This window comes from Canis lupus, chromosome 23 (genome assembly GCF_011100685.1).
Source record: "Canis lupus familiaris isolate Mischka breed German Shepherd chromosome 23, alternate assembly UU_Cfam_GSD_1.0, whole genome shotgun sequence".
Taxonomy (NCBI): Eukaryota; Metazoa; Chordata; class Mammalia; order Carnivora; family Canidae; genus Canis; species Canis lupus.
Window position 1 is genome coordinate 26,256,606 of NC_049244.1, and position 24,847 is coordinate 26,281,452.

Sequence of the window (24,847 nt, forward strand, 5' to 3'; positions counted from 1 at the left end):
TGTTTTTCTGCTGTGGAATGAAAGAGGACTTGTCAGCGTGGTCTAGAGATTTACTCTCGTTGAAGATTCCAACAGATTGTCAGGCTAGGCTTATGTTGATGGTATCAGTCTTTGCCTCTTCCTTTGCAGGGAATACTTTTGGAAATATTTACCATAGCGGTGTTTTGAAATGCAAGTTCCAGGAGTGTTTTCCCCCATTTGTTGAGTCCATTATTACTTAACTGTATACCTGAAATGCACCAGGCCTCATTCTAAGCGCTGAGACTATACCCCTGAACAAGACAGTCTTGAAGCTGATACCCTCTTGGGAGAGATGGACAACAGATAAGCCCACAAACTCATGTGCTAATGCCAGCTGGTGACAAGTGCCTAGTGAAATATGTACAGGAGAAAGAGATAACAAGGCAGTGGCCAGATGGGTGGGAAGGCTGCTATGAGGAGGCAACATGGGACCAGAGTTGAACAATGAGGAAAAGCCAGTCTGCATGGATATGAGCCTGCAGGCCAGGAGGAGAGTGTGCTGACTCTGCTGCTGCTACCAGCAGGACAAGGGCTAAGCAAGCAGGGAGTGATACACAGGTCTGGTGGCTGAAGGGGGCCAGGCATGGAATTGAGGAGTCCCACATTCAGACTGGGACACTTACTGAGTGAATTATTAAGTGTGGGGCATCTGTAAGGCCCTATAAGAAGATGTGATCCAAGGCCACAAAATAGGAAAGGAGACGTTAATAGAAGGTAAGCTTACTTATTGTAGTGATTCTCCAACTGGTGTGCGTAGAGTGTGTTTTAGTCCTTCCCACCATTGCATTCTCCTGCCTCGCCCTGGGGTAGGGAGAGGGCTCTGCTTCCTCCCCCTCAGCTCTCCTGAGAATCCAGGCTCAGTGCGCCCCACCACTCCCGGGGCTGTGTGTATCCCTCAGGCATGCGGTGGGGGAGCGCTGAGGACCACTGTGTGTTCACCCTATTGGTGGGAAGCTCAGTGTAGTGCTGAGCCTGGCAGTCATAGCTCACTTGCTAGATCTCTCAGATCAGGTCTGGATAAAGGACTTCTCATGTGGAGGGTAAGCTTCCCAGAGGACTTAGAGAAGTAGTACTCCCGTGAAGACCCCAGGTGAAGTCAGGCTGATTCCATAGGCATTGTTGTCCGATGGCACCATGTAGCTCCATGAGCTTGTCCATGGCTTTGGTAAGAGGAAGAAGCAAGGGTGGAAACAGAAAATTAGCTTGGGCTGCAAGCTAGTCAGACATAATCACTAGAATGTTGATGAATGTTATGTTGAAGAAGGTTATTCTTACCATTTTGTTGAACTGACAACATGCTTTACTGTTTAAATCTTTAAAGACAGTGTCTTGATTACTTCATTACCTGGAAGGGCCTGGTCTTCAGAGAGAGAGGGGTGAGTTACCATCATTGAACCATGAGACCGTGTAGGGAAGCCCAGGCTGAACCGCTTCCTCCCAGAGGCTGGATGAATGCTCTAGGCTGTTCACATCAGAGGTTAGCAGGAGGTGCCCTGGTCTCCCTGTGGAAGTAAAGACGTATCTGTCATCATAAGAATGTATGCGTGTCTCATTGGTGGAAAGGCTGTGCATACTGGGCTCAGTGCTCTCTCCTCTCCTCTCCTGCACACCTGCCTCATCTGCATTTGGACAGAGCATCCTTGGTGGAAATACTTGCTATGAAATGGGACAGAAAAATTTCCAAGCAAGTTATGGTGTGATAGGTAGGTTAAGTTATACCCAGCATTAGTTATAAAATGTCATTCTTCTATTTTCAGTAAATATTCAAGATGTGATATTACAAGAAAATTTGGAAAAAGAAGATCAAATTCTGGTTTCTCTGGCAGGATTAAAACAGGTATGTGCATTTGATCTGGCCATTCTTTTAGTACCTGCTGGGGAGGGCACCCTGTGGCATGGCATACCGTGATACCAGCACCAGCCCCTCATTCCCTCCCAGGCACAGCCCAACCTGAATCACCACCTCCTTAACACCTCTTGCTCCTACTAGTGATTATGTCTGACTAGCTTGCAGCCCAAGCTAATTTTCTGTTCCCACCCTTGCTTCTTTCACTTACCAAAGCCATTGTTCCTTACCTAGAGCTGGTATTGTGTGGTCCAGCAGCATGTTCAGTTTTTCATCCATAGAATATGCTGTCCTTGGAACACAAGTTCCATCACCACCCACAGCAGGTCTCAGACCCACAAGGACCACATTTACCCATCCCTTGGAGAGCTGAGTGGAACATACACGTTAACGAAAAGAGCATACTGCTCTCAGATGTCTGCCTTTGTTATTAACAGCTCAGCTTGGGTGTAGCCACTTGGGGAGCCGAGGGCTGTTCAGCAGGGCTGGGTGTGTAGGCAAATGGTACTTTCTGCTCTAGGATAACTGCTCCCAGACTGACCCTGTGAGAACCTAGCCATTAAGACTGAAATTTTCTTTGGTCATTATTAATTGGCCCATGGCTTTGATAGAGTTGGGGCTTTTTTTTTTTCCTGTTAATTCCTTTCTTATGGTAATATATTCATATCCATGCTATTAAAAGATGGTCAGTGAGTAAGTCTAGTTTAAATGTATTAGAGGTTTTGCTAGCATTGCAAAACAATTTATCCTTTCATTTATTTTCCTCTTTTTTGAAAACTAGATCAAAGACATTCTTAAAGGTTCCCTGCGTTTCAACCAGAGTCAGCTGGAAGCTGAGGAGAATGAACAGATCACCATCTCAGATGACCACTACTGCTCCAGTGGCCAAGGCCAGGGCCAGAGCGACCAAATGCCTAGGACCACCAAGCAGGTATAAGAGCTCTGGTGAACAATGTCATATTAACTTGATGGGAGCACATTCACAAGTTCTTCAAAGCTGTGAATAACAAAAACTGCCAGAGTCATTTCAAATTACCGTGTGCAAAGTTCAACTATAAAATACCACCAGTGGCCTGAACCAGAGGTCCTATACAGCTGTGCAAGTTGTGTACTCCAGTGCCCCCTGGGAGGCCGGCCATTCACAATGATAATAATTAGACTGTTAACCCATAGATTTGTGCAAGGTACAACCTACATACATACCCGTATGCAGCAGCTTTAGCCTGAACCTCCTGCCAGGCCTGCTGTGTGGCCTTAGAAAGTCAGACCTCTGCCTCAGCTATCCGTTGGCTGCCTCCAGCTGATGCCTGCATTCCCTATTAGTACAAGAAGTACTGTTTGTGCTTTCTTAATGCTGTCCTTAGTGGACTTCACTTGGCTACAACCTTTTCTGCCTTCATGGAGAAGGGCTTCTCATTAATGTCCATCCTCTAAGGGAATGAGGTCAGCAAACTTTCTCCATAAAGGATCAGATAGTAAATATTTTAGGATCCATAAGCCACATATGGTCTGTGTCACATATTTGTTTTTATATTTGGTGTGTTTGTTCTTATTACCTTTAAAAATATGTAAGCTGGTCTCAGCTTGAGAGTCCTATGGAAAGAGGCCACAGACCAGATTTGGCTTATGGGCCATAGTTTGCTGACCTCTGCTCTCAAGGTGTTGACATTGTGTGTAATTTATTCTAACATAGAAACAGATTTTTCCAGTGAGAAAGGATCCAAGAAATTCCTTGTTGACTTAGTCTTGTCTGCTTATTTTACCAGTGAGAAAATGAAGGCCCAAGAGGTACACAGATTCACTAGGCATCACGTTTTCAGAATTCCTATCCCAATCCAGCAAGCTTCCAGCTCCACCATATTTCCTCACTATACTTTATCTGATAGGACTAAAAATTCCTAATAATACACTTTTTAATAGCTTACGAAGTTTCATCTTGAAAAATGAACATTACCAAAACCTCATCTAAGGCTCTTTTTTCAAAAACTAGTATCCAGATGCTTGCAGATTATTTTTTACAATTAAAAAAAAATATTTTAGAATGGGATTATCTTTAGTTTTAAGAGTACTTTTCAAGAAGAGGGAACCTTATGTGGTTAATTTCATCCAGCTTTTAAAAGAAGTTTTCAGAGCCATTAGTCTGCGTGTTTGACCACACAGATAGAGAATTAACATTGCAAGTTTAATTTAATTAGTTCTTCCAGATTCTCCTTCCCTAAACAGATGTTTAGTTTTTCAGTAATTATTTCTTTATTCAAATATTGTTGAGCTTAGGCTCACCTCCCCAACCATTTTTAATTAATAATTTTATTCTAAAATTTAGCATGATTTTTTTAGTTGAACGTATACAAATGTTACTGAAATATTACCTTTCAAGAACACTACTGAATTTGCTAAATTTAGCAAATTTAAAGCTTCTTGATTATACTTTGCCATTGTTTTTCCAGGTTCTCATATCTGTAAGAACCTGCCTGTCACCATGTGCATACTGAGGGTGCACCAGCCATGAAATGTAGGTGACATGAAATAGGACATGCCCTTGGGCAGGCAGTGCTGCACTCCTGTACAGCATCCAAGAGGCCTTTTGCCTCTGCATGTCCTTCTCAAACACAATCAACCCAGTCTTCACCCAGACACCCCACTGCTGCCTTTTGGGCATCTCTGTTCCTGTGTAGGGCTAAGTGGAAAAGGAGAAGAGTGGGGAAAGGGCAGATCAAAGGGCTCTTCTTTTCTCATTCCTGCCATGGCTTCTTTCTCAAGGGTGTTAGCAGTTTATTAAAAAAAAAAAAAAAAAAAAAAAAAAAATCTGTCCTCCTGAAAGAGGTTTTACATGAGGAAGGGAAAAGTAGGGAAGCAGTGCTCTCCTCTCATGTTCAGGGGAGGAAAGGCAAGTGAAGTCCCAGGTGAAGCAGTGACTCCTGCAGAAAGCTGAGTGTCCAGGGCTTTGGGCTGCAGCACCCAGGGATCTGGACTAGACTCACACAGCCCCCCAGCCCTGGGAGGAAGTCGACCCACCACCTTTCCCAAGCCTTGGGTGGTGGACAGGGCTCGGAGCTGGCTGGCTGACTTTCTCACTGCTTGTGGGGACAGGGGTGGGCTCTGGATAGGAACATGGTACCCAATGGGATTCTGAAGGCTTTTCCCCTCCAGCCTCCCAGATGTGAGCTGAGGGTCTTTGCTCTGCCAGGTACTGGGTAGTCAGGGTTATGGGATGTAGCCTCCGCTCAGGAGCTTCCAGTTAAATGGAGGGCCTGAGGGTGGGGCAGTGCTAGGCAGGCTTTTGTGACATTTTCTGGAGATGTAATCACCACAATGTTGGGTCTGTGGTAGGTTGTACTACAGTTCATTCCTAACTTAGAAATGTTTTTGCTTTCTTGATTTAGCATTAAATTACATGTGAAGAATAATACAGAGGACCAGGCTCACCTGCCTTGGGGCAGGTGGCTCAGGGTCCCCCTGCTAGTGCCCTTCCCCATCAGGAACTTCAGAAGGGCTCCTTTGGAGATACATGTACCCTGCTCCCCACTGGCATATTGGTGGGGATGTGACTAATACTTTTTTTTCCATTTGACAAATCTTATGTCCAGCTCTAAAAATGATAGGTGCAAAATTGTCTTCTGTAGAGTGAAGAGAGCCACATTCTGTCCCTCTCTCCAAGAGTCTTTCCTTCACATACTCCTCTGGGAGGTTTTTGTTGAGCTTGACTCAAATCTATGCCAGTAGAAGCCAGGACTTGTAGGACCTGGACTCACTAGTCAGCCAGCCCCTATTAACTAATATGCCTCCCTGCGGCTTGGGGCCCCTATTTTTATCTCTATGGTCTATAGCTACATTGTCTAAATTCAGTAGCCAGTAACCACATGTCTGTTTAAAATCAAACTCATTAAGATTAAATAGAATTAAGTTAAAAATACAGTTCCTCCATCACACTAGCCACCTTTCAAGTACTCAATAACTATGTGTGGCTGGGTGCTACTGTATTAGCACAGAAGGAGAATACTTCCATCACTATAGAATGTGTCTGTTGAACAGCTGGTCTGTAGTTGGGCTCACCTGCTTCCACCTTCCATGATCTTAGACTCAGGGTAAGAAATGAAGCAGGGTGATTAGCAGGGTTAGGGGGAGTTGTGCTGTATATTGTGGTCCTGGCCAATTTTAGACAAGACTGACAGGTTGAAAACTTCTTTCATTGTATAGTACATCTTGTGTTTGGCAAAAAGAGAGGATTGACCTAGGAATTTCCAAAATGATCTAAATAGAACCAGGTAGTAGCTAAGGCTATATGGAAATCTAGAAAGAAAGCATCTTTGTGTCTAGAAAAAAGTTCTAGGTAGGAGTCCAGAAGAGGGAGATCTTTTCATTTGCTTTGTGACATTGGCCAAACCACCATACTTCTGATATGGGCTTTGTTTTATGGCCTGCAGTACTGTGCTTTGAGTCGGTCCATGATTTTATCTGGGAATGGGGAGCGGAGGGGTTACCCAGAATTTATAACTTCAATACTTTCCTAGAAATAGTGACAGTGGGAACCATCTTTACTTCCAGGCACAGGCTTTGTGACCTATTTCTCCTCTTCAACATCATGTGATGTATTCACTGTAAGTTAAAGGAGAATAAGTGATGATGGTATTTCTGTATTAGAGACACCACTCTGGAAATAGGGCCTGCTGTACATGCCGTTTTTATTTTCATACTAAGATAAGCTCTACCAAGCAGCACTCTTAGCCAGAGACCTTGTATGGGCTGAGAAGTGAAGGTTTTCACCTTACAGTTTACAGTTCAGGACAGCAGTCCTAGGAGTAGTGTACACACTTTGGAGGTAGAAGGTTGAAGCTGAGGTCCCCCACAGCCTTTTGTGTACCCCATGTGCAAATGCATGGGAGGACAAGCCAGCCTCTGCAGGGTGGTACAGCCGGGCCCGAGTGCACCTTCTGGTGGCACAGCCTTTGTCTACCAAACTGTCCTGGTGCCAGTTATGATCACGTCCTCTTCTACCACAGTGCCATGTTCTGTGTAGCTCTTCAGTTTTGTAAGCATTAATGTGGTGCTAGAATGTAAACAGCTTTAAATTTTGAGATGAAGAGCCTCAAGGCCTATTGTTTCAGCAGTGTGATCTTAATGCTAATTCGGTTTCTCTTCTCCCAATTAAAGATCTTAAAGGTGAATGAATGGTCAGAGGATGAGGCACCCGAACCATCATTTAGCCACTCACCACCCCTGCACCCCACTCGCGCCATGACACCAAGAACATGTAGTTCAGAGAGAAGACTGGCAGGCCCAGATTACCCTTGGAAATGTTGCCAACTACCTGTCCGGGCTCTGCCCATAGCCCACAGATGGCCTAGGCCATACCAGCCTGGAGGCTCTGTACATCTTGTCAGACTTCAGACTCTGGTGCCAGTCCCTACCCATGCTGTGGGAGAGTAGGCAGGTGGGTGCTTGAGCAGGTGTGGGATTATGTCAGCTTATGTCAGCACTTTTTCTGTCAGGCTGGTTTTGGAACGTCCTTGGTCATACTGTAGCTTTACACCTATCCAGGTGTCCCTCTTCTGTTCAGGAGCTTCTCTGGGTTTAACCCAAAACCTTTACTGGTGTTCATAGATGTCAGCCTTTTTTATTTATTTTTGGGGTTTTTTTTAATAATAAATTTATTTTTTATTGGTGTTCAATTTGCCAACATACAGAATAACACCCAGTGCTCATCCCGTCAAGTGCCCCCCTCAGTGCCCGTCACCCATTCACCCCCACCCCCTGCCCTCCTCCCCTTCCACCACCCCTAGTTTGTTTCCCAGAGTTAGGAGTCTTCATATTCTGCCTCCCTTTCTGATATTTCCTACCCATTTCTTCTCCCTTCCCTTCTATTTTCTTTCACTATTATTTATATTCCCTAAATGAATGAGACCATATAATGTTTGTCCTTCTCCGATTGACTCATTTCACTCAGCATAATACCCTCCAGTTCCATCCACATCGAAGCAAATGGTGGGTATTTGTCGTTTCTAATGGCTGAGGAATATTCCATTGTATACATAAACCACATCTTCTTTATCCACTCATCTTTCGATGGACACCGAGGCTCCTTCCACAGTTTGGCTATTGTGGACATTGCTGCTTTAGTTAAAAAACAAACACTACTCATAATTGCTTAAGAAGAAAGGAAAGATAATTGTAAAACAATTATCTCTATATGTTTTTTGCCATTAATTTGCAGTTGCTATTCCTGGTTTTCATGTTTACCACCATTGTCCCAGGAGACCCCTAAATCCATGCCGTGACGAGCTGGTTAGGAGACACCTACACTGGGCCTTCCTGAAGCTCTTTAAGCAGGTAGTAGAATCACTGTAGATGTGGGCTCACAGCCAGTCCTGTGCACGTCCACACATCATCTCTCTGCATGGTGACCACATGCTAGGTCAGAGAGGCTGTCCTTGTCCCCATTTCACAGGTGAGAAAATGAAAGTCCAAGGAAGATGAGTGATTCGCATGGCAAGGTGCCACATGAAGCTGGCACTTTTTTTTTAAGATTTTATTTATTTGGGAGAGAGAGTGAGAGCATGAGTGGAGGAGGAGCAGAGGGAGCCAGAGAAGCAGACTCTCCACTGAACAGGGAGCCTGACGTGGGGCTTGATCCCAGGACCTTGAGATCATGACATGAGCCAAAGGCAGACACTTAACCAACTGAATCTGTCCCCCAGGTGCCCCAGCTGGTGGGGATTCCATGTGCAGCCTGCCGCCTACCTCCTGAGCCGACCTCTCTTAATTTACCAAGTAGGATGTTTACTTTATTGCCCTGGGAACCCAGCATCCAGCTTCAGAGGAACTGGCCCCACAGCACTGGGACATCCCAACGGCTTCAGGGAAGCAAGATCAAACACCATAGCTTTCCAAGGAAGAGCACAGGGCCTAAACTTCCAGGAAGCTCCCAGCTCATAGGGTTGCTCCTTAGTTCTCTCATTTCACTGGATTCTTCTTTCATCCAACTGTTCTTCTGACTGTACTTCACAGGCCTCTTCAGAAACACCAGGGCACATGGACAGAGGGAGTGCAGACGACTTCATCCTGGTCTCCAAAGAAGATGAGGGGGGCAGTGCCAAGGGGTCCTTCTCAGGCCAGGCCCAGCCTCTTCGCACCCTCCGCAGCACCTGTGGGAGAAGTGAGCCCCTGGCCCGTTCACCTCTGGTGTTCTCTGACCCTCTGATGGGCCCCTGCCTCGGCTTCCTCCAGCAACCCCAGCTCCAGCCCTGATGAGGACAGCAGCAGCAACAGCAAGGACTCTGGCTTCACTATTGTGAGCCCCCTGGACATCTGACCACAGGGCCCCTGGTCTCTTCTGTGGGGATTGGGCGCCCCCCTCAACAGCCCCAGGGCCCAGCTGAGGCTTCCTCAGCAGGAGACCCCTCTGAAACCAACACTCCTTTCTCAGCATGCCTGTGGCCTTAGTACAACCCATCGGAACCCTCTAGAGAGAGGCAGATGGCCACAGAGCACACAGGCTGATGGTCCCCAAATGCAGACAGGGCTTTCTGGGCCCTTTCTGCATCCCACCTCACATTTGGTCTGAGGTAGACCGGGGTTAAGTATCCGGTATCAGGCTCACTGTCAAAAAAAGACCAAACCAAATGAGAATCACTTTTCCTCTGTCCCCTTCTCCCCAGCTAAGAATTAGGTATGGCAGCCCCATCTGTTATAACTAGAAGAAGGAAGAAGAGTTGGTTTCAAATCTTCCCTCCCTCGGACCATCAGGCATAGGAAAATTGACATCAAGAAGGCTTTCTCTCTGGAAATCTGTATCTCAGCCTATTTCATTCCTCCTTTGGGAAGCCATACAGCAGAGCCAAATACAACAGAATGGACCACAACTGGTGGATTCCAGGGCTGGAGAAAACCCGTCACTGACCTCTCAGAAAGTTACAATGATCTTTAGAAACAGGGTTAAACTTAGGAATTCTGTTTAGGTGTGATGGGGTCTAGATTTCTTCATTTGTTAAAGAGTATACTTCCAAACCTCAGGCCAGATGGACTCTGGCCATCGCTGTCCCTCCTCAGATGATTGTATTTCACCCTTTAGTATCTTTTACAACCAGAAAACAAGGTCACATTAAGCCAGTCTTTGCTGCACTGATTTCAAAAGTCATAAGAATATGACTTCCTGGAGAAAATGTGACCTTGACTGTGGGACAGACATCTCAGTAATTTTCTGGTAGAGTTTCTGTAGTTTTGGCGCTGGAACACACCTGTCACCTGTCAGTTGAGAAGGAGAGGGAAAAACCCAAGCTCCTTCCCATCCAGAGTCAGGATCTCCCATTGGCCTTAAAGTAACAGTAATAGGAGTCCCTTCTGGGGGAGCAGGGCTTCCCACAGAACACTCCAGATGTCAGGAAGGTGCAGGATTTCTGCACAGCCCTTCCCTCGCTGGGTGCCAGGCACAGGAGCTGCAGGGCGTGGGTTCACTTGCGCCCTGTGTCCCAGGCACCCCCGCCAGGGCAGGACCAGCTCTCACACGCTTCAGCACATGATAGAGATTTCCCCCTTTTGGTCGGCAGCTCATGGAATCGTGCTGGACAGAGTCCCAGGAGTGGTTTCTCTCCTTGAGAAGAAAAGCCATGAAAAGGACACTTGTCCCTGTGCTTTGCTCAAACAGGCATTCTAACAGGAGCTCCGGAGCGCCCTTTCGCCTCCCCTGGGGGCAGCCCCCGCCCTGCAGTGACCACTGCTCCGCTCGGGGCTTCTCCTCTAAGGACGGCAAGGCCTGTGGGCAGTGGAAGCTTTCATGCGAACCAGTGGAAAGCTAAGTTTGGAAGAACACACACCGTTTACAGTCCTTCCCTGTTAACCGTGTAGTTCTCCGCAGTCTGATAACACCCTGATTCCCCATGTGCTCTCCAAGAATGCAGTGATGACTCGGAGTCAGCTGCTGCACAGAAGGTTCCAGTTAGCTCTACAGTTTGCTCTCAGCCTCTAGCGGGAGAATCTGTGAACACGTGAGCATGGAAGATGAATAATAACTCTGCTTTTGCTCAAGTGACAGGGTTGCTGGGCTCTCCGTGATTCCTCCAAGACCTGCTGCTGAGCTCCCTGGCTCCCTGATGGAGTGGTCTGCTCAGCACGCCCTGGGGGTGACTCACTGACTTAGTTACTGCCAAGTATGTGTCGCTCGCCTTGAGGACACTTTGTTCGCTTCCTAGGCCCCCCTACAGTGACTGGCCTTGCAGCTGCGCACAGTTGCCATTATTTTCTCTCAGATGACCTGGCTCGGCAAGTTGTGTTTTCAGTTCTAAGGTGAGAAGTGTGGGGCTGCCCTCGCCAGCGCTCCAAGACCCGAGCTGGAAAGGGCCATGGAGATGGCTGTCCCTGGGCAGTGGGTCACAGCCATCTGCTCACTTTCAGCAGTTCCTTCACCCTGAGAGCTAGAGTCCTGATAGTCCAGTGTCACCGGGCACACAGTAGCCTCCAGACACCCGCCAACCTGACGAGGCTCTAGGCTCCTTCCCTGCAGGTGGCTAGATGTTTAGTGGTCCCAGAAATCTCCCAGTGCTCCAGCACACAAGGGGCGGGTCCCTCCATTCTGTGCTTCCATGTTGGTGCCACGTGAGACCCAGTGGGGTCACTCAGAGGTGTTGCTTCTGTGGTCCCCAACAAGCCCCTCCCTCCTCAGAGGAAAGAAACACGAGGGTGGGTGGGAGGTGGGCAGTGCCACCCTCAAATCCTCATAGGTCCGTGGGGGTTTGAGAATTGTATTACTCTCTTAATCTTTTTGAATGACTTGTTTTTATTCTGCATACTTGAGCATCGTTTGCATTTTTATTAGTTACAGTGCTATTAAAGAATGTTTTTTTATTATTTTATCAGGTACTTAACGTTTAAATGCACATTTTTTTAAAATCCTGAATATATGAAATCTTTTTGTTTTCCTTTAACAAGTATAATCAGTGGAGCCCTCTCATGTTTTGATTATTAACAGTTAAATATGTTATATGTGTAAAGCTTAGATGAATTCTCATCGTCATCCACTTTTTTAATACATGTGCCTGTGTTTCATGCATTCCTCTCCAATCAGTTTGGAAATTTGAGTTAAAATTTACCTCTACATTGCGTCTGAGAGCTACAGATTAGAGAAAGAAAGTCGTCATGACTTTGCCTTACCTTTTGTATATGCCCAGGGGTCATGATAACACTTTAAACATTTAATTATACTGGATTATTCTTCCAAAGATGGCCTCCTGCTAATGCTCACCACTAACTGCAATCTGGTAAGAAATCATATCACTGCAGATTGAGTGTGACTAAAAATAAACCCAGGCCTCCCTGTGCTTTGCCGTCTCTGCATCCGACCAAGCGCAGTCCCGTGCGTGGGTCCTTGGGGGCAGGTTGCCCACCACCCACGCGTACGATTCCTCCACTTTGTCAGGGACGAAAAGCAAACCTAAAACTTGGTGGCAGTTACGTTGTCTGTGGATGATTGATAGGTCACCTGCCAGAGTTGACTCACATTTACTCTTTTTTTATTAAGAAACCGCCCGGTGGGGTTGTTACAGAACCCGAGTGTGTGTGTGGGGGGGACAGGGGCCCTCTGGGTGGCCGTTCCCGCCTCCCGTGTGTCCGAGCAGGGGAGAGGGCCAGGATGAATTGAGGGCAGCACCTGGGGAGCCGAGCCGGGCTTCCTTCTCACAGGCCATTACTGCTCCCCCCTGTGTTACTTTCAAAAGCTCTTTTTATCGTGTTGAAAAGAAATAAAAAGTTCCTGTAAACAGGCTGGAGACCGCTTTGATGTAGAAGTTGTCATCATCATCTGTCTCACGACGGCACAGTTCACGTGACTCATGGAATACCCTGTTGTGCCATCATATCCTGTTGCTCTGTTCTCGTTGTCTTCAGGCTGTTACTCACACTGACTTAAGAAACGACTTCTTTTGGCAAAGCGATCCCATTCCCTACGGTTATAATAAAAGACTGATGTGAAACTGAGAATGTAGCCTGACTTGTTCCAAGCGGGGCTCAGGGCGAGGTGCTGAGCGGGCCTGATCCAGAGGAGACCCGACCAGGGTGCGGCCAGCAGGACGCCCCGACCCCCCACCCCGGCCTCACCCGCCACTGCGAGGCAGGTACCTAGGTCTCTTCCCCAGTTTGGGCCCTGCTGCCGGTCCAAGAAGCCAGCTGGGGGCAAGGCCGCAGGCGCTCGCCACTCCCTCTCCGCGGCCGACACCAGCTTTGTCCTGCTAATCGCGCTCCGCAGCACGGGGAGGGGAGCTCCCGGGGAGGGGAGCTCACGGGGAGGGGAGCTCACGGGGAGGGGAGCTGACGGGGGGGGGGGGGGGGGGAGCTCACGGGAGGGGAGCTGACGGGACGGGAGCTCACGGGGAGGGGAGCTCACGGGGAGGGGAGCTCACGGGGGGAGCTGACGGGGAGGGGAGCTGACGGGGGGGGGGGGGGAGCTGACGGGAGGGGAGCTGACGGGACGGGAGCTCACGGGGAGGGGAGCTCACGGGGAGGGGAGCTCACGGGGAGGGGAGCTCACGGGGAGGGGAGCTGACGGGGGGGGGGGAGCTGACGGGGGAAGCTGACGGGAGGGGAGCTCACAGGAGGGGAGCTGACGGGGGGAGCTGACGGGACGGGAGCTCACGGGGAGGGGAGCTCACGGGGAGGGGAGCTCACGGGGAGGGGAGCTGACGGGGAGGGGAGCTGACGGGGGGGGGGGAGCTGACGGGGGAAGCTGACGGGAGGGGAGCTCACAGGAGGGGAGCTGACGGGGGGAGCTGACGGGACGGGAGCTCACGGGGAGGGGAGCTCACGGGGAGGGGAGCTCACGGGGAGGGGAGCTGACGGGGAGGGGAGCTGACGGGGGGGGGGGGAGCTGACGGGGGAAGCTGACGGGAGGGGAGCTCACAGGAGGGGAGCTGACGGGGGGAGCTGACGGGACGGGAGCTCACGGGGAGGGGAGCTCACGGGGAGGGGAGCTCACGGGGAGGGGAGCTCACGGGGAGGGGAGCTGACGGGGAGGGGAGCTGACGGGGGGGGGGGAGCTGACGGGGGAAGCTGACGGGAGGGGAGCTCACAGGAGGGGAGCTGACGGGGGGAGCTGACGGGACGGGAGCTCACGGGGAGGGGAGCTCACGGGGAGGGGAGCTCACGGGGAGGGGAGCTCACGGGAGGGGAGCTGACGGGGGGAGCTGACGGGACGGGAGCTCACGGGGAGGGGAGCTGACGAAGGCCGCAGTGGGGAGTGCACGCCCAAGTCCTAACTGGCAAACAGGAAGCGTAAGAGGGATCCTTATAGCTTACAGAGAACTACGAGGCCAGTGGTGCCTTTGTGCCCCTGCCCGACTTTGTGCTTGGACCCGTCCCTAGCCTAGGCCTGTGTCCCTCCCGTGAGTCACGACCCCTTCCCCCACAGGGACTCTATTATCCACCAGGTCTGCCGTGAAAAGGCCGGAGGGCCTGGCACACTTGTCCTGGTGCTCCTGCCTCCCCGGACCAGGGACGACCACTGGCATCCCTCACCGGCCGCCGGGAGCGGAGACTGTCACAGGTGAGGTTGGGGCCTCCCCGCGGCCCTCGGGAAGACGACCCCTGGCTGCGGGATCCTCCCCCTGCCCTGCCCTGCCCGCAGCGCTCCGGGAGCTGCTCCCCACTGGCTGAGGAGAGGTGAGGGCGGGCTGAAGTCCAGGTGCCGGTGCCTTCCCTCTCCTGACTCAATCCCCACCCCCGTGTGGTGTCGCTGAACCGAGCCACACTCTCACACGTCTCTCAGGGCAGGCTTCTGGGGGAATCGCACTTACACATCTTCCTTCCAGGGCTCGTCCTGCAGGCAGAAGCCATGCCCCTGGCTCCTCCTCAGCCAGGGCGATGGGGGAGCGGGACGAGGCTGCAGGTGGCCAAGGTGGGTCCTCCGTCCTCGCAGACCTGCTGTGCAGAGAGGTGCCTGCTGCAGAGGAGGGGTCTCCCCAGTCCCAGCCAGGGCCGGTGCTGCCTCTGAGGGGGCTGCTGCTCCCTGCCCTACCCTCATTCCGACTCCCCGAAGTGCGCAGTACCCATGGCTGACAGCTTTAACTTTCTAATTTGCCTCCGTCACAGACAGCACCCTTTGCCTCTTAATTTCTGGTGACACAGACACCCTTAATGCACCCTAAGAGGCACATCTGTTGTGAGAAAGGACCCTGCTCACGAAGAGGTGACAGACTGTGGAGGCTCTGGTGGTTAGTTCTGACCCAGAGACTCCATCCAGCATCAGCCCACTGTTGGGTCAGCAGACTCCACCCAACGCCCTCCAAGTGTGAGGCTGCGCAGATGCTGACCCACACCAGAGCCCCCAGATTGCCAGGAAAGAGCGGGGAGGAGACCCCCGTCTATACTAGGAACACCAGGAAAGGTTTCAGGACCAAGGGAGCCCAGGGGAAATCCTCCGGCTAGGGAGGCCCTGGAAGGCTCTGAGGGGAGACCAGCGAGCTCAGCCCAGCGTGCCAGCCCTCCTCCTGCGTGAGGGAAGGCCGTCCCACTTCCTGTCAGCACACACTAGGAGCGGATTGGAGTAGGGGGCGCACTTACAGCCACCAAGCAGGCACGTGCTGCAATGTGGGCTCGCTGCTGTCCCGTCAGTTCTGGCCCATCAGGATCCTGAGGGCCTGACGTCATCCCCGCCGCCGTAGGTGAGGAAGCAGCAGCAGCAGCGGGAACTCTCCTGTGTGTCTATGTCTCCAAGGAATGAGGAGATGTCACAGGGTGTAGGGGGAGGGGGAAGGGGCTGCTGTAGATGTCACCTCCCCAGGGGATCTTCCCAGAGGAAGGACAGCTGGCAAAGGCCATGCTGTAAAAAGGAGAGCATCGTACACTGCCCTTCCAGTGGCACCCTTGTCCCTCAACATGGGTATCCCCTCCTGCCGCCTCAGCTTCTGCTCCTCGCCCCACATCCAGCCAGTCAGGAGCCCCTGGTCCAGCACTGCCTCTGGGCCATGGCTTGGTCAGGCCCGCTTGCCCCCCGTCCCACCACAGTAGAGGCCTTGTCCCTACTCGCTGGGCCTGACCAGGGGCCTTGTGCCTCTGCCTACCCATCTGCCCTCCTCGCCTGAGAGCAGAGCTGAGCCAGGAGCCTCCTCCAAGTGCTCAGGCTGAGAGGCGGCCCCTTGCACCACCCACCCCGTCCCCGCAGGGCTGTGCTCTCGTCCACTGGCCCCGTGCTAGGCCCTTTCATCAAGCTGTCTCCTCTGTCCAAAACGCCTCCCTTGCTCTGCAGTGCATACCTGGTGGAAGCCAGCTTCACTGGCCAGACTGCTCTGGTGGGTTCCACCCGACGACTCCTGCCGTGGAACTGCTTTCGGGAGGTCCCAGTGTTCTCTTTCACTTTGCCCACTGTGCCAGTTACTATGGCTGTGTAACCAATGACCCAGAGGTTGGTATGACGTAACCATTTGGTATGCTTAGGAGCTGTGTGGGTCAGGAATGCAGACAGAACGTGGTTGGTCACTGGTGCCTCTGATGCCTGGGGCCTCAGGTAGAAGAAAACTCAAAGGCTGGGAGCTGGAATCCTCTGAAGTTTGGCTCACTTAGATGCCTGACGGTTGATGCTAGGACCTTACCTTGGGCTGTCAGCTGGAACACCGACAGGTGGCCTCTTCCTGTGGCCTGGGCTTCCTTGCAGCAAGTGCCTCTGTTCCAAGAATGAGTGAGTAGAGAGAGGTGAGCATACTGAGCACCAAGTGGAAGTCACCTGACCTGTTAGGACTTAGGCTCGGCAGCCATCCAGTGAAGTAGTCACAAGTCCATCTGGTTTCAAGGGGAAGGGAAATAGATTCCAGTTGTTTTTTTTTTTAATTTTTTTTAAATTTTTATTTATTCATGATAGTCACACAGAGAGAGAGAGAGAGAGGCAGAGACGCAGGCAGAGGGAGGAGCAGGCTCCATGCACCAGGAGCCCGATGTGGGACTCGATCCCGGGTCTCCAGGATCGCGCCCTGGGCCAAAGACAGGCGCTAAACCGCTGCGCCACCCAGGGATCCCTAGATTCCAGTTGTTGATGAAGTAGACCACGTTCTAGAAGCACATGTGAGACAGGAAGTGCTATGGCCACTTCTGGAGAATATAATTTGTCATGCCCGTTGCCTGGAGGCTTCTTCAGGGTAGCTGGAACAAGGCCTCAGCTGTGCTGCAGGAAACCACGACTGCTCCAGCCATACGGAAGAGAGCTACAGGTAGCATTCAAACCTTTAGTGTTTGTAGCTGCTCACTCCCCCTCCAGGAAGCCTTCTGTGATTATTTTAAGGCATGGCCCCAAAACTTTTTGACATTCTTTCCATCAGGAGCCCCTTGAATCTTAGCTCTGTGACTTCTTAACCAGTAAAATATGGTGGACATCATGCAATACCAGTTTCTGGGCCCAGACCTTAAAAACACAGGCAGCTTCTACTTCCTGTCTCTTGGTATACTCCCTCTTAGTCACCATGTGCAAGAAAGCCCAAGCAGCTCTGCAGAGAGGCCTAGGTGAAACCAACAGCCAGCAGCCAACTTAGAGTGAGCCACCAAAGGAAGTGGATCCTTTGATCCCAGTTGACACTACGGAGCAGAGACAAGGTATACCAGCTGAACCTTCCCAAATTACAGAATCATGGGCAAACAAAATCATTGTTATTTCATGCCACTAAGTTTGGGGGTGGGTGGTGATATTGGGGTAACTTTCGCTGATATCCTGACTTGCAGGGCTCATTTCCTCTAAACTCCCTCACCTTGGGACAGTACGTCTTTCTCAGCCCTCCAAGCCCAGAACTTGCATTTCCCTCCTTGAAAAGAGGGCCTGAGCTTTAGCAGGTCATTCACCCATATTTATTGAGCACCTACTATGTTCTAGGGGCTGAAGACGTTCAGTGAACAAGAAAAATAAGATCCTTGTCTTCAGGGAGCTTGGGGTCCAGTGAGGGAGATAGGCATTGCCTTCTTATTCAATGTGTTGCCTTGATTAGTGAACAAAGGGCATAACTCCAGATGAGAGGGATGTAGCAGAGACTCTTCAGGAAGTCCAATTCCTTTAACCCCTGGATAGGGACACAGCAGGACCACACTTTCCTTGCAGTGACTGAGCTTGGACCACTGGATGTGGGTGATGACCCAAGAGCAGTGTATGGGGATGAGGGGGGAAGGAAATGAGTAGATGATCCTAGGAGCCCCAGAGTGCAGGAGTTGGGGAGCTGGGAAACTCCTTTCTCCCCAGATTTTGAGATCTAGCCTGTCCTAGATTTTTCCTAAGCCTCTTTGTCATCCGTTGCTTTCATTCCCACAAATGTTACCCGTAGGGAAAAAGCCAGAGCCGGCTCTGACAGACTGGAGGGAGATGGAGGCAAGGGTCTCTCCTCACCAACTTCCATTCATTCAGAGGAGACTTTAGTGTCACCAGATCCAGTGTCCTGAGCCCTGCCCATCTTAACTCTCAAGATGCCAGGGCTTCAGCCCACTCGCCACCAATTGAGAGGGTTCTTTGAGTGACCAGTGAGCTCTGAGAACCTCCATCTCCTTACCTGTAACAAGAATGCCAAGCTTGGCCACCTCTCAGGGGTTGCTGCAAGTAGAATCAAGTCAGTGCCAGGTCCTATGTCCACCTGCCACTTGCATTATTAACTCTTACAATAACCTCCTGGGGATAGGTGATGGGGAGGGCCCAAGCCTCACAGGGCTGAGGTGGCCTCGAGCCCCAGGGTGGCCAGGCTCTGCAGGTCTGTGGGATACAGGAGCGCAGCGGCCTCTGTGTGCTCCCACCCACCCGGGTCACCGTCGGCATCAGTACCAGGGCCCAAACTCACTGTGTGGTAAGACATGGAGGTATCATTCCTGGGCGTGTGTGGGCGACTCACCGGGTGCTCTGATGGTGGTGGCCAGGCTGCCGCTGGGTTTCTCAGAATCCTGTACCTCAGAGATTCAGAGAAACTCAGACTTTCAGAGAAAGTCTGTTTGTGTGCCACAGAGATGTTAACCACAGAGCCTGAGCAGAAGCCAGGTGAGAGTTAGTTCAGCAAGCCACGCAGAGTTCAGCCTTCCTGTCTCCAGCTGTGGGCAGAGGTCCGCAGCAAAACGCAAAGGTCAGATCCATGCCCCCAGACGTGCGTGGGTGTGGGCAGAGCACTGTCCCGGGAGTCTGCAGCCACAACACTCAGCTCTGCTCCATCAAGCAATACACAAAGGCCACTCAGGCCATGCAGTGTTCATCCTCCTGCTTAGGCAAGGTTTGGCCCCAGCTCGCTCCGAAGACTTTGGGGGAGGGGCCCCTCACAGTTTGATACTTGATTTCTCCATCTGAAAAATAAAGGGGTTTAGATTAAGTCAGGTACTTTTTGACAGGCTTTTTGATCATAACCCACATTAAGAAAAACATTTTACAGCATATTACACCGGGTAACCTTAAGTGCTATAGCTCAGGTCCCAAGATGTCAGTAGCTTAACAAAAAAAAAAAAAAAATTTCATTTCTCACTCACATAACTGCAATGTGAGGTTTCCTGGTGGGTGGCTCTCCTCCACACAGTGATCCAGGAACCAGCCACCTTGACCTGGAAGTAAAGTCATTTTCAATCTCGGTCCATTGGTGAGAGCAAGTCAGCCAGGGGCCCCGCCTAGAGGCGGGAATCTGGAACATCACTGCTAGCAGGGCACCCCCTCCCTAGGGACACCCGTATTCTGTGGGAGGGGAGACCAGACCTGGCAGCCAGTCAGCTGCCTCTGCCACACCTTGGACTCACACACACAACTGAAGTAGAAGGTTCATGAAACAAACTCGCTCATGCCGCATGTGATGCCTTCTGACTCTGATACCTTCTGCCTTGTTTCATTAGCGCTGTGCGTGACCCACTAAATTAATCCCATGACCCACTACTGGGTCAGTGCCTACAGTTTAAAATTTCAGCTGATTCCTCAAAGAGAGGACCATAATATTATCCAACTCTAACGTGTACAGAGTTGAGTGGCCACCTGTCTTGAAGGACTTAATTCAGCCTAAAAGAGAGCTGCTCAAAACCACGGCTGTCATTCAGGGGATGACGCCATGAGAAAAAGTGGCTTTCAACTTGCAATAAATTCAGATGAACTCCTACCCAGAGGAGTGAGGCCCAGTCAGATACCCAGGAGCAGAAAGTGTACTTGGAGGCCCAGGAGGGTGGTTTCCAAAGCAAATTCCAGACCAGGTTTGGAGGAGGGACATGCGGACTCCAAGCCTCCTTCTGACAGGGATCCAGCATGCACTTTGGACAAAATTCCAGCTAGGTGGCAATGGTGAGTCACTAGAACATTGGAGAAGGAATCTTAGCACCTGCCATGAAATATGGCATCCCCCACTGAGGGGCCTGGTATCCCCCCAAGGCCGCCTCTCCTTCTCTCTATTCCCCACCCCCAGGGAAGGTCGGGTCTGCCCTAGCTCACTGCCGAGGTGTCCTGAGCTCTGACAGGTCTGCCAAACTTCTGTACCTGGAGGTCTTTTCTCAGAAACAACTGGGAAAGAGCCCCATAACTGTGACTCAGCTCATGACGTCTATGACCCAAAGTCATGCTGGAGACACTGGCCCATTTCTTTGAAGAGACAAATCAGCCTTTAATGAGTGACCTAGATTTTCCTGTATAGATCTGATTCAGAACTTCCAACTAATTTTGGTCCATGCACATACCTTGTGCAACTATCCTGTTATGAACCCAGAGCAATGAGCCTCTCCATTGAAAAGGTGTGTGAGGGCAGGGAAATGGGATTGTGCAGACAATGGATCTGGTTTCAAGAAGGGCCTCTGCCCCACTTAAGCTACGTGCCCTTGAACAACTTGCACAACCTCTCTCAATCTCCTATTACCTGGGAAGGGATACATTCCCTGCCTCTCAGGACATGTGTGAGGAGCAGGTGAGTTAAAGGAAGGAAAGGGCATGACTCATGGGGAGTGCTCAGCAGACACTGGCTTGTCTCCCCTCAACCCCCAGTCATGAGGAAGGACCACAAAACCACATTTATATTCTAGGTGTAGACTTCACGGCCCTTCTATATGGCATGGCAGGCCACACGAGGAACCCGTGTGAGGTAGACTGTGGTGCATCCAAAGGGCCATACACTCAGCCAAGAGACTGACCTCAGGGACTTGTATGACAACTTGTGAATCTGGAAAGGGCAGTAGAGGAGGGATGTGATGTGCCCTGAACCAGGAAGAAGGGGCAGCAGGTGGGCTTGCCCAAGGAAGTAAAGTGTTGAGCTGGAACTTGGAGTTGACAGGGGTTTTGGGGGGAGATATTCGGGGTAGTGGGAGGAGCAACAGCACGTGCAGAGGGGAGACCCTGAGCAGGGAGGGAGCAGGGGAGGTACCTTGTTGGGGGAGGCCCTCAGTGAGAGCGTCCCCCCATCCGTCCCCTCCCTCTGCAAGGGCTGAGGACTCCAAAGCCTCTCTGGTACCTTCTTCCCACTCTGGGATTGTGTTTGTTGGAGGTAAAGACTTCTAGAAAATCTGTGGTTCAAAGCTGAGGTTCAAAGCTCAGATTTAAGGAACCACCTCAGGACAGTCAGGCTGTCTCAGATGGGAACCTCGGAAGACTGGCACTGCTGCAGAACAGCAGCAGCAAAGGCAGAGAAGCTGGGATAAAAGAAGGAAAGAAAGATAGTCCAGAGAGACATTCTGGTGTCAGGAAGGAACAGGAGCTGGAAATAAGAAGGATCTGAGTTTCTGCCCTGGCGCTGCTTCTCACCAGGTGACCTTGGGCCAGTCTTGTCTCCTTATTGATGGAGTGAGAGGTAGTAACGACAACAGTCACCTGCAGGGGTCTACAGTGGGGACTCCAAGAGCACAGGGTGCAGGCGCCCTTCCCCGCCCTTCCCCAGCATGGAATCTGGCCACTGCACAAGTGGCTGCAGCGGGGAGAAGGGAGCAGGAGAGGAATCAGCCCACCAGCGAGGGGATCTACAATCTGTTCCTGTAACAACAGGCTGCTCCTGACAGGGAGGCAAAGATGGAGGATCCATCTCCAGGGAGAATAAAAATGGTGTGATGACTTTTTTTTTTTTTTTTTTTTTTTTTGGTGTGATGACCTTGAAAAACAGTTCAGCAGTTTCTTTCTAATAAAGTTAAACGTTCACTCCTCACAGTCACACTCCTAGGTATTTACGCAGAAAAATGAAATACAGGTTTCACAAAAAGACTTACACATTAACACTCACAGCAGCTTTGTTAATTAGAGCCCCAAACTGGAAACAACTCAAATGTCCACCAGCAGGGGAACGGACAAGCCATGCAAGGGGGAGCCACTCAGCAGCGCCAAGGAATGAACGTGTGTGGCACAGGTGACATGGAGTCTCACAGACATAAGGTGAGTGACAAAAACCAAAGGAGAAGGAACACCTACTAGGATTCCATTTACACAAAGTTCAAGAAAAGACAAACATGAGTCTATAGTGACAGACTCAGACAATGGTTGCTGCCAGTCTGTGGGAGCAGGTGTTGCCTGGGAAGAGGCCTGAGAGAAGGTTCTGCACGGAGTTCAGTAAAAACCCTCTTCTCCCTCCCCTGTCCTGCCCCCCCTTTCCCTCCTCTCAATAAAACTGTATTCCATCTCCAAATAGACAAATATAGTTGCAAGAACTCAAGAAAAGGACACATGCCTATCCTATGGTCACGTGGACACCTACCACAAGACCTGCGTACATGCATTCAACAAGTGTTTATTGAGCATTTCAGACACTATTCTAGGCACTAGGGATGTGGTAATGGGGGAGAAAACAACATCAGATACAAGGTTATGGAGGTGACAGTCTAATGTCACCATCCTCCCCAGCGCCCTCCCTACCCCAGTCTCCTCTGGTCTCATACATGTTACAAATCTGGGTCATTAGTTTGGGTAAATGAAAGAGCTCAAAAAAAGTTCACAATAAATAATAATTATGGTTATAATCATCATCATAATAAGCCATAAAGAACTTGGAAGAAGTGATTTTATATTTCAACATCATACATAAATAGAAAGCTCACAATTAGACAGAAGGATGGGAGAGATAGTTAAAAACACAAGGTAATCCAGAAATGGTTTCCACTGGCTCTCTTACATTGGCTTTTGAGGTGGGAGGGGGGCAGAGGGAGGAGAACCTCAAGCAGGATCCACACTCAGCACAGATCCCAACGGGGATGGGGGGGGGGCTCCATCTCACAACCCTAAGGTCATGATCTGAGCCAAAATCAAGAGTCTGAGACCTAACCGACTGAGCTACCCAGGTGCCCATCTTTCACAGGCTTAAAAAAAAAAATTCACCTTTTTATTTTGAAATAATGTTAGACTCACATAGAAATTGCCAAAATGGTGCACAGGGAGTTCCTATGCACACTGGCCCTGCTCCATCCAACGATCACTAACATCTTAGCACCGAGAGCGCAGTTCTCATGACCAGGACACTGCTGTTGGCGCATTACTATCAAGCAAACTGCAGATCTTACTCAGACCTCACCCCTTTGCACATGCACTCTTGTGTGGGTGTGAGAGGTTCCGTGAAATGTCGCCCCACACACAGATTCGCAGAGCCACCGCCCCAGTTGGGACATGGAGAAGGAGCTCCCCCGCGCTCCCACCACAGCCGCAGCCTCCCTGCCCCCTGAACCCCTGGGGGCCTGTTCTCCATAGCTATCATTTTCTCATCGGAGAATGTTCTATAAACTGAATGAGCAGGTGATCCCTCTCAGGGACTGGCTTTTTTACTCAGCCCTAATGCTCTCGCGATCCATCCAAGTTGCATAGACAAGTATTTGCTCCCTTTGTTGCTGCGTGAGATTCCCATGGTGTGGATGGACCACAGTTTGCCCACTTATCCACTGAAGGACACTGGGGCTGTCGGTAGTGTCTGGCTGTTACAAATACCGTTGCTAATTACATTGGTGTAAGGCCTCTTAAAAGGCCTTTGACGCACAGACTACTTTCTCTGCTCGCCTCCAACCTCAATATTCACTTTTGTGAATATTACTCCACCACCCATGCACAAATCTTCACTCATCTGGATGTAATATATGTAGCGACACTGACTATAACACAACTGAGAGTCAGGAAGAAAGCAGACAAGACATGGAGAATCAACAGTAATTTGTAAATGTCATGGAGTCTCTGTAGAACGCCCGTCAGCCATCGCCCCACACTTTTTAATGCATATTTTACACCCACCTAACGGCTTGGCCATGTTGTCTCCTGTCCACATCAATGTAGAAAGCACAGAGGGGGCTTTTGACGGCAGCTGGAGTTACAGCTGACAGTATGACAGTGGCGGGGGGGGGGGGGGGACTGGAGAACCACCCCATAAAGCTGAAAATACGGCCGTTCTGGGCAGGATGAATAATTCAATTCATGTCACCAATTCGCAGGGCATCTGCATCACTGCAGCTGAGCACCCTTCATGAGGGTTACTAGAATCCTCTAGAAAAGACTGAACTATGCTTCGTATGCTTCACAAGACAACAAGTGGCATGCATTGGAGTGATTTTCTCCTCAAATCATTGACAATTACAGAAATCAAAATGCTTCAAGTAGTCAGCTCTAGCAAACCAGACTTGAAGAATACCACATTCTCTAATGCCAGATAAATAAGGTATCACGTTATTGATTTTAATGACATCCCAACAGAACACAGGCCAGGAGTCGCACAGAGGCTTCATGCCTATAGGGAGGGCAGAGACAACAACTGAGTTGAACTTTTCCCAAAGAACTGGAGTCAGCTCTGGAGTCACATATTATACCTGATGGTCAGCGGGGTGACCTTGGTCAAGTCATTGAATCTCACCGAGCCTCGGTTTCTCTGTCAATGAATGGGGAGTGGCAGTACATACCTGTGGGGGTCATAATGGGAAAGGGATAGGATGAAGGTCTGGGGCATGTCAGGGTCTTGGGAAGTAACAACTTTCATGTGTGAACTTTCCCTTGAAGCAGTTTCAACTCCCCATCATCCTTGATGTGGGTGTGAATAGGCCAGTTGGTCACAGCTGTGAAATCTCTGTCTTCAGCCACTTCCTGCC

General features: G+C 50.4%; 1 protein-coding gene and 1 long non-coding RNA gene across 15 annotated transcripts in view; one reads left to right on the forward strand and one right to left on the reverse strand.

Moving 5' to 3' along the window:
• The window catches only part of TBC1D5 (TBC1 domain family member 5), a 542,853-nt gene extending 530,021 nt beyond the window's left edge, over nt 1-12,832 (forward strand). For all 8 annotated transcript variants that reach the window (XM_038570747.1, XM_038570749.1, XM_038570748.1 and 5 more), the window contains 3 exons: nt 1,779-1,858; nt 2,649-2,798; nt 8,873-12,832. In XM_038570747.1, coding sequence (XP_038426675.1) covers nt 1,779-1,858; nt 2,649-2,798; nt 8,873-9,112 — 470 coding nt within the window. In that variant the 3' untranslated portion in view covers nt 9,113-12,832. The remainder of the gene's footprint in view (nt 1-1,778; nt 1,859-2,648; nt 2,799-8,872) is intronic.
• On the reverse strand, nt 12,460-19,574 carry LOC119865378. Of its 7 annotated transcripts, XR_005376993.1 has the most exons (7): nt 19,319-19,572; nt 18,700-19,138; nt 16,438-16,508; nt 16,102-16,285; nt 15,410-15,556; nt 14,644-14,767; nt 12,460-12,798 (listed from the first exon to the last, which is right to left on the reverse strand). It is a non-coding gene; the product is annotated as an uncharacterized LOC119865378 (long non-coding RNA). The 7 variants fall into 7 exon arrangements; XR_005376991.1 differs by having other exon boundaries at nt 16,102-16,508; nt 19,319-19,574; XR_005376990.1 differs by having other exon boundaries at nt 16,102-16,624; nt 19,319-19,574.
• Between the last annotated feature and the right edge of the window lie 5,273 nt (nt 19,575-24,847).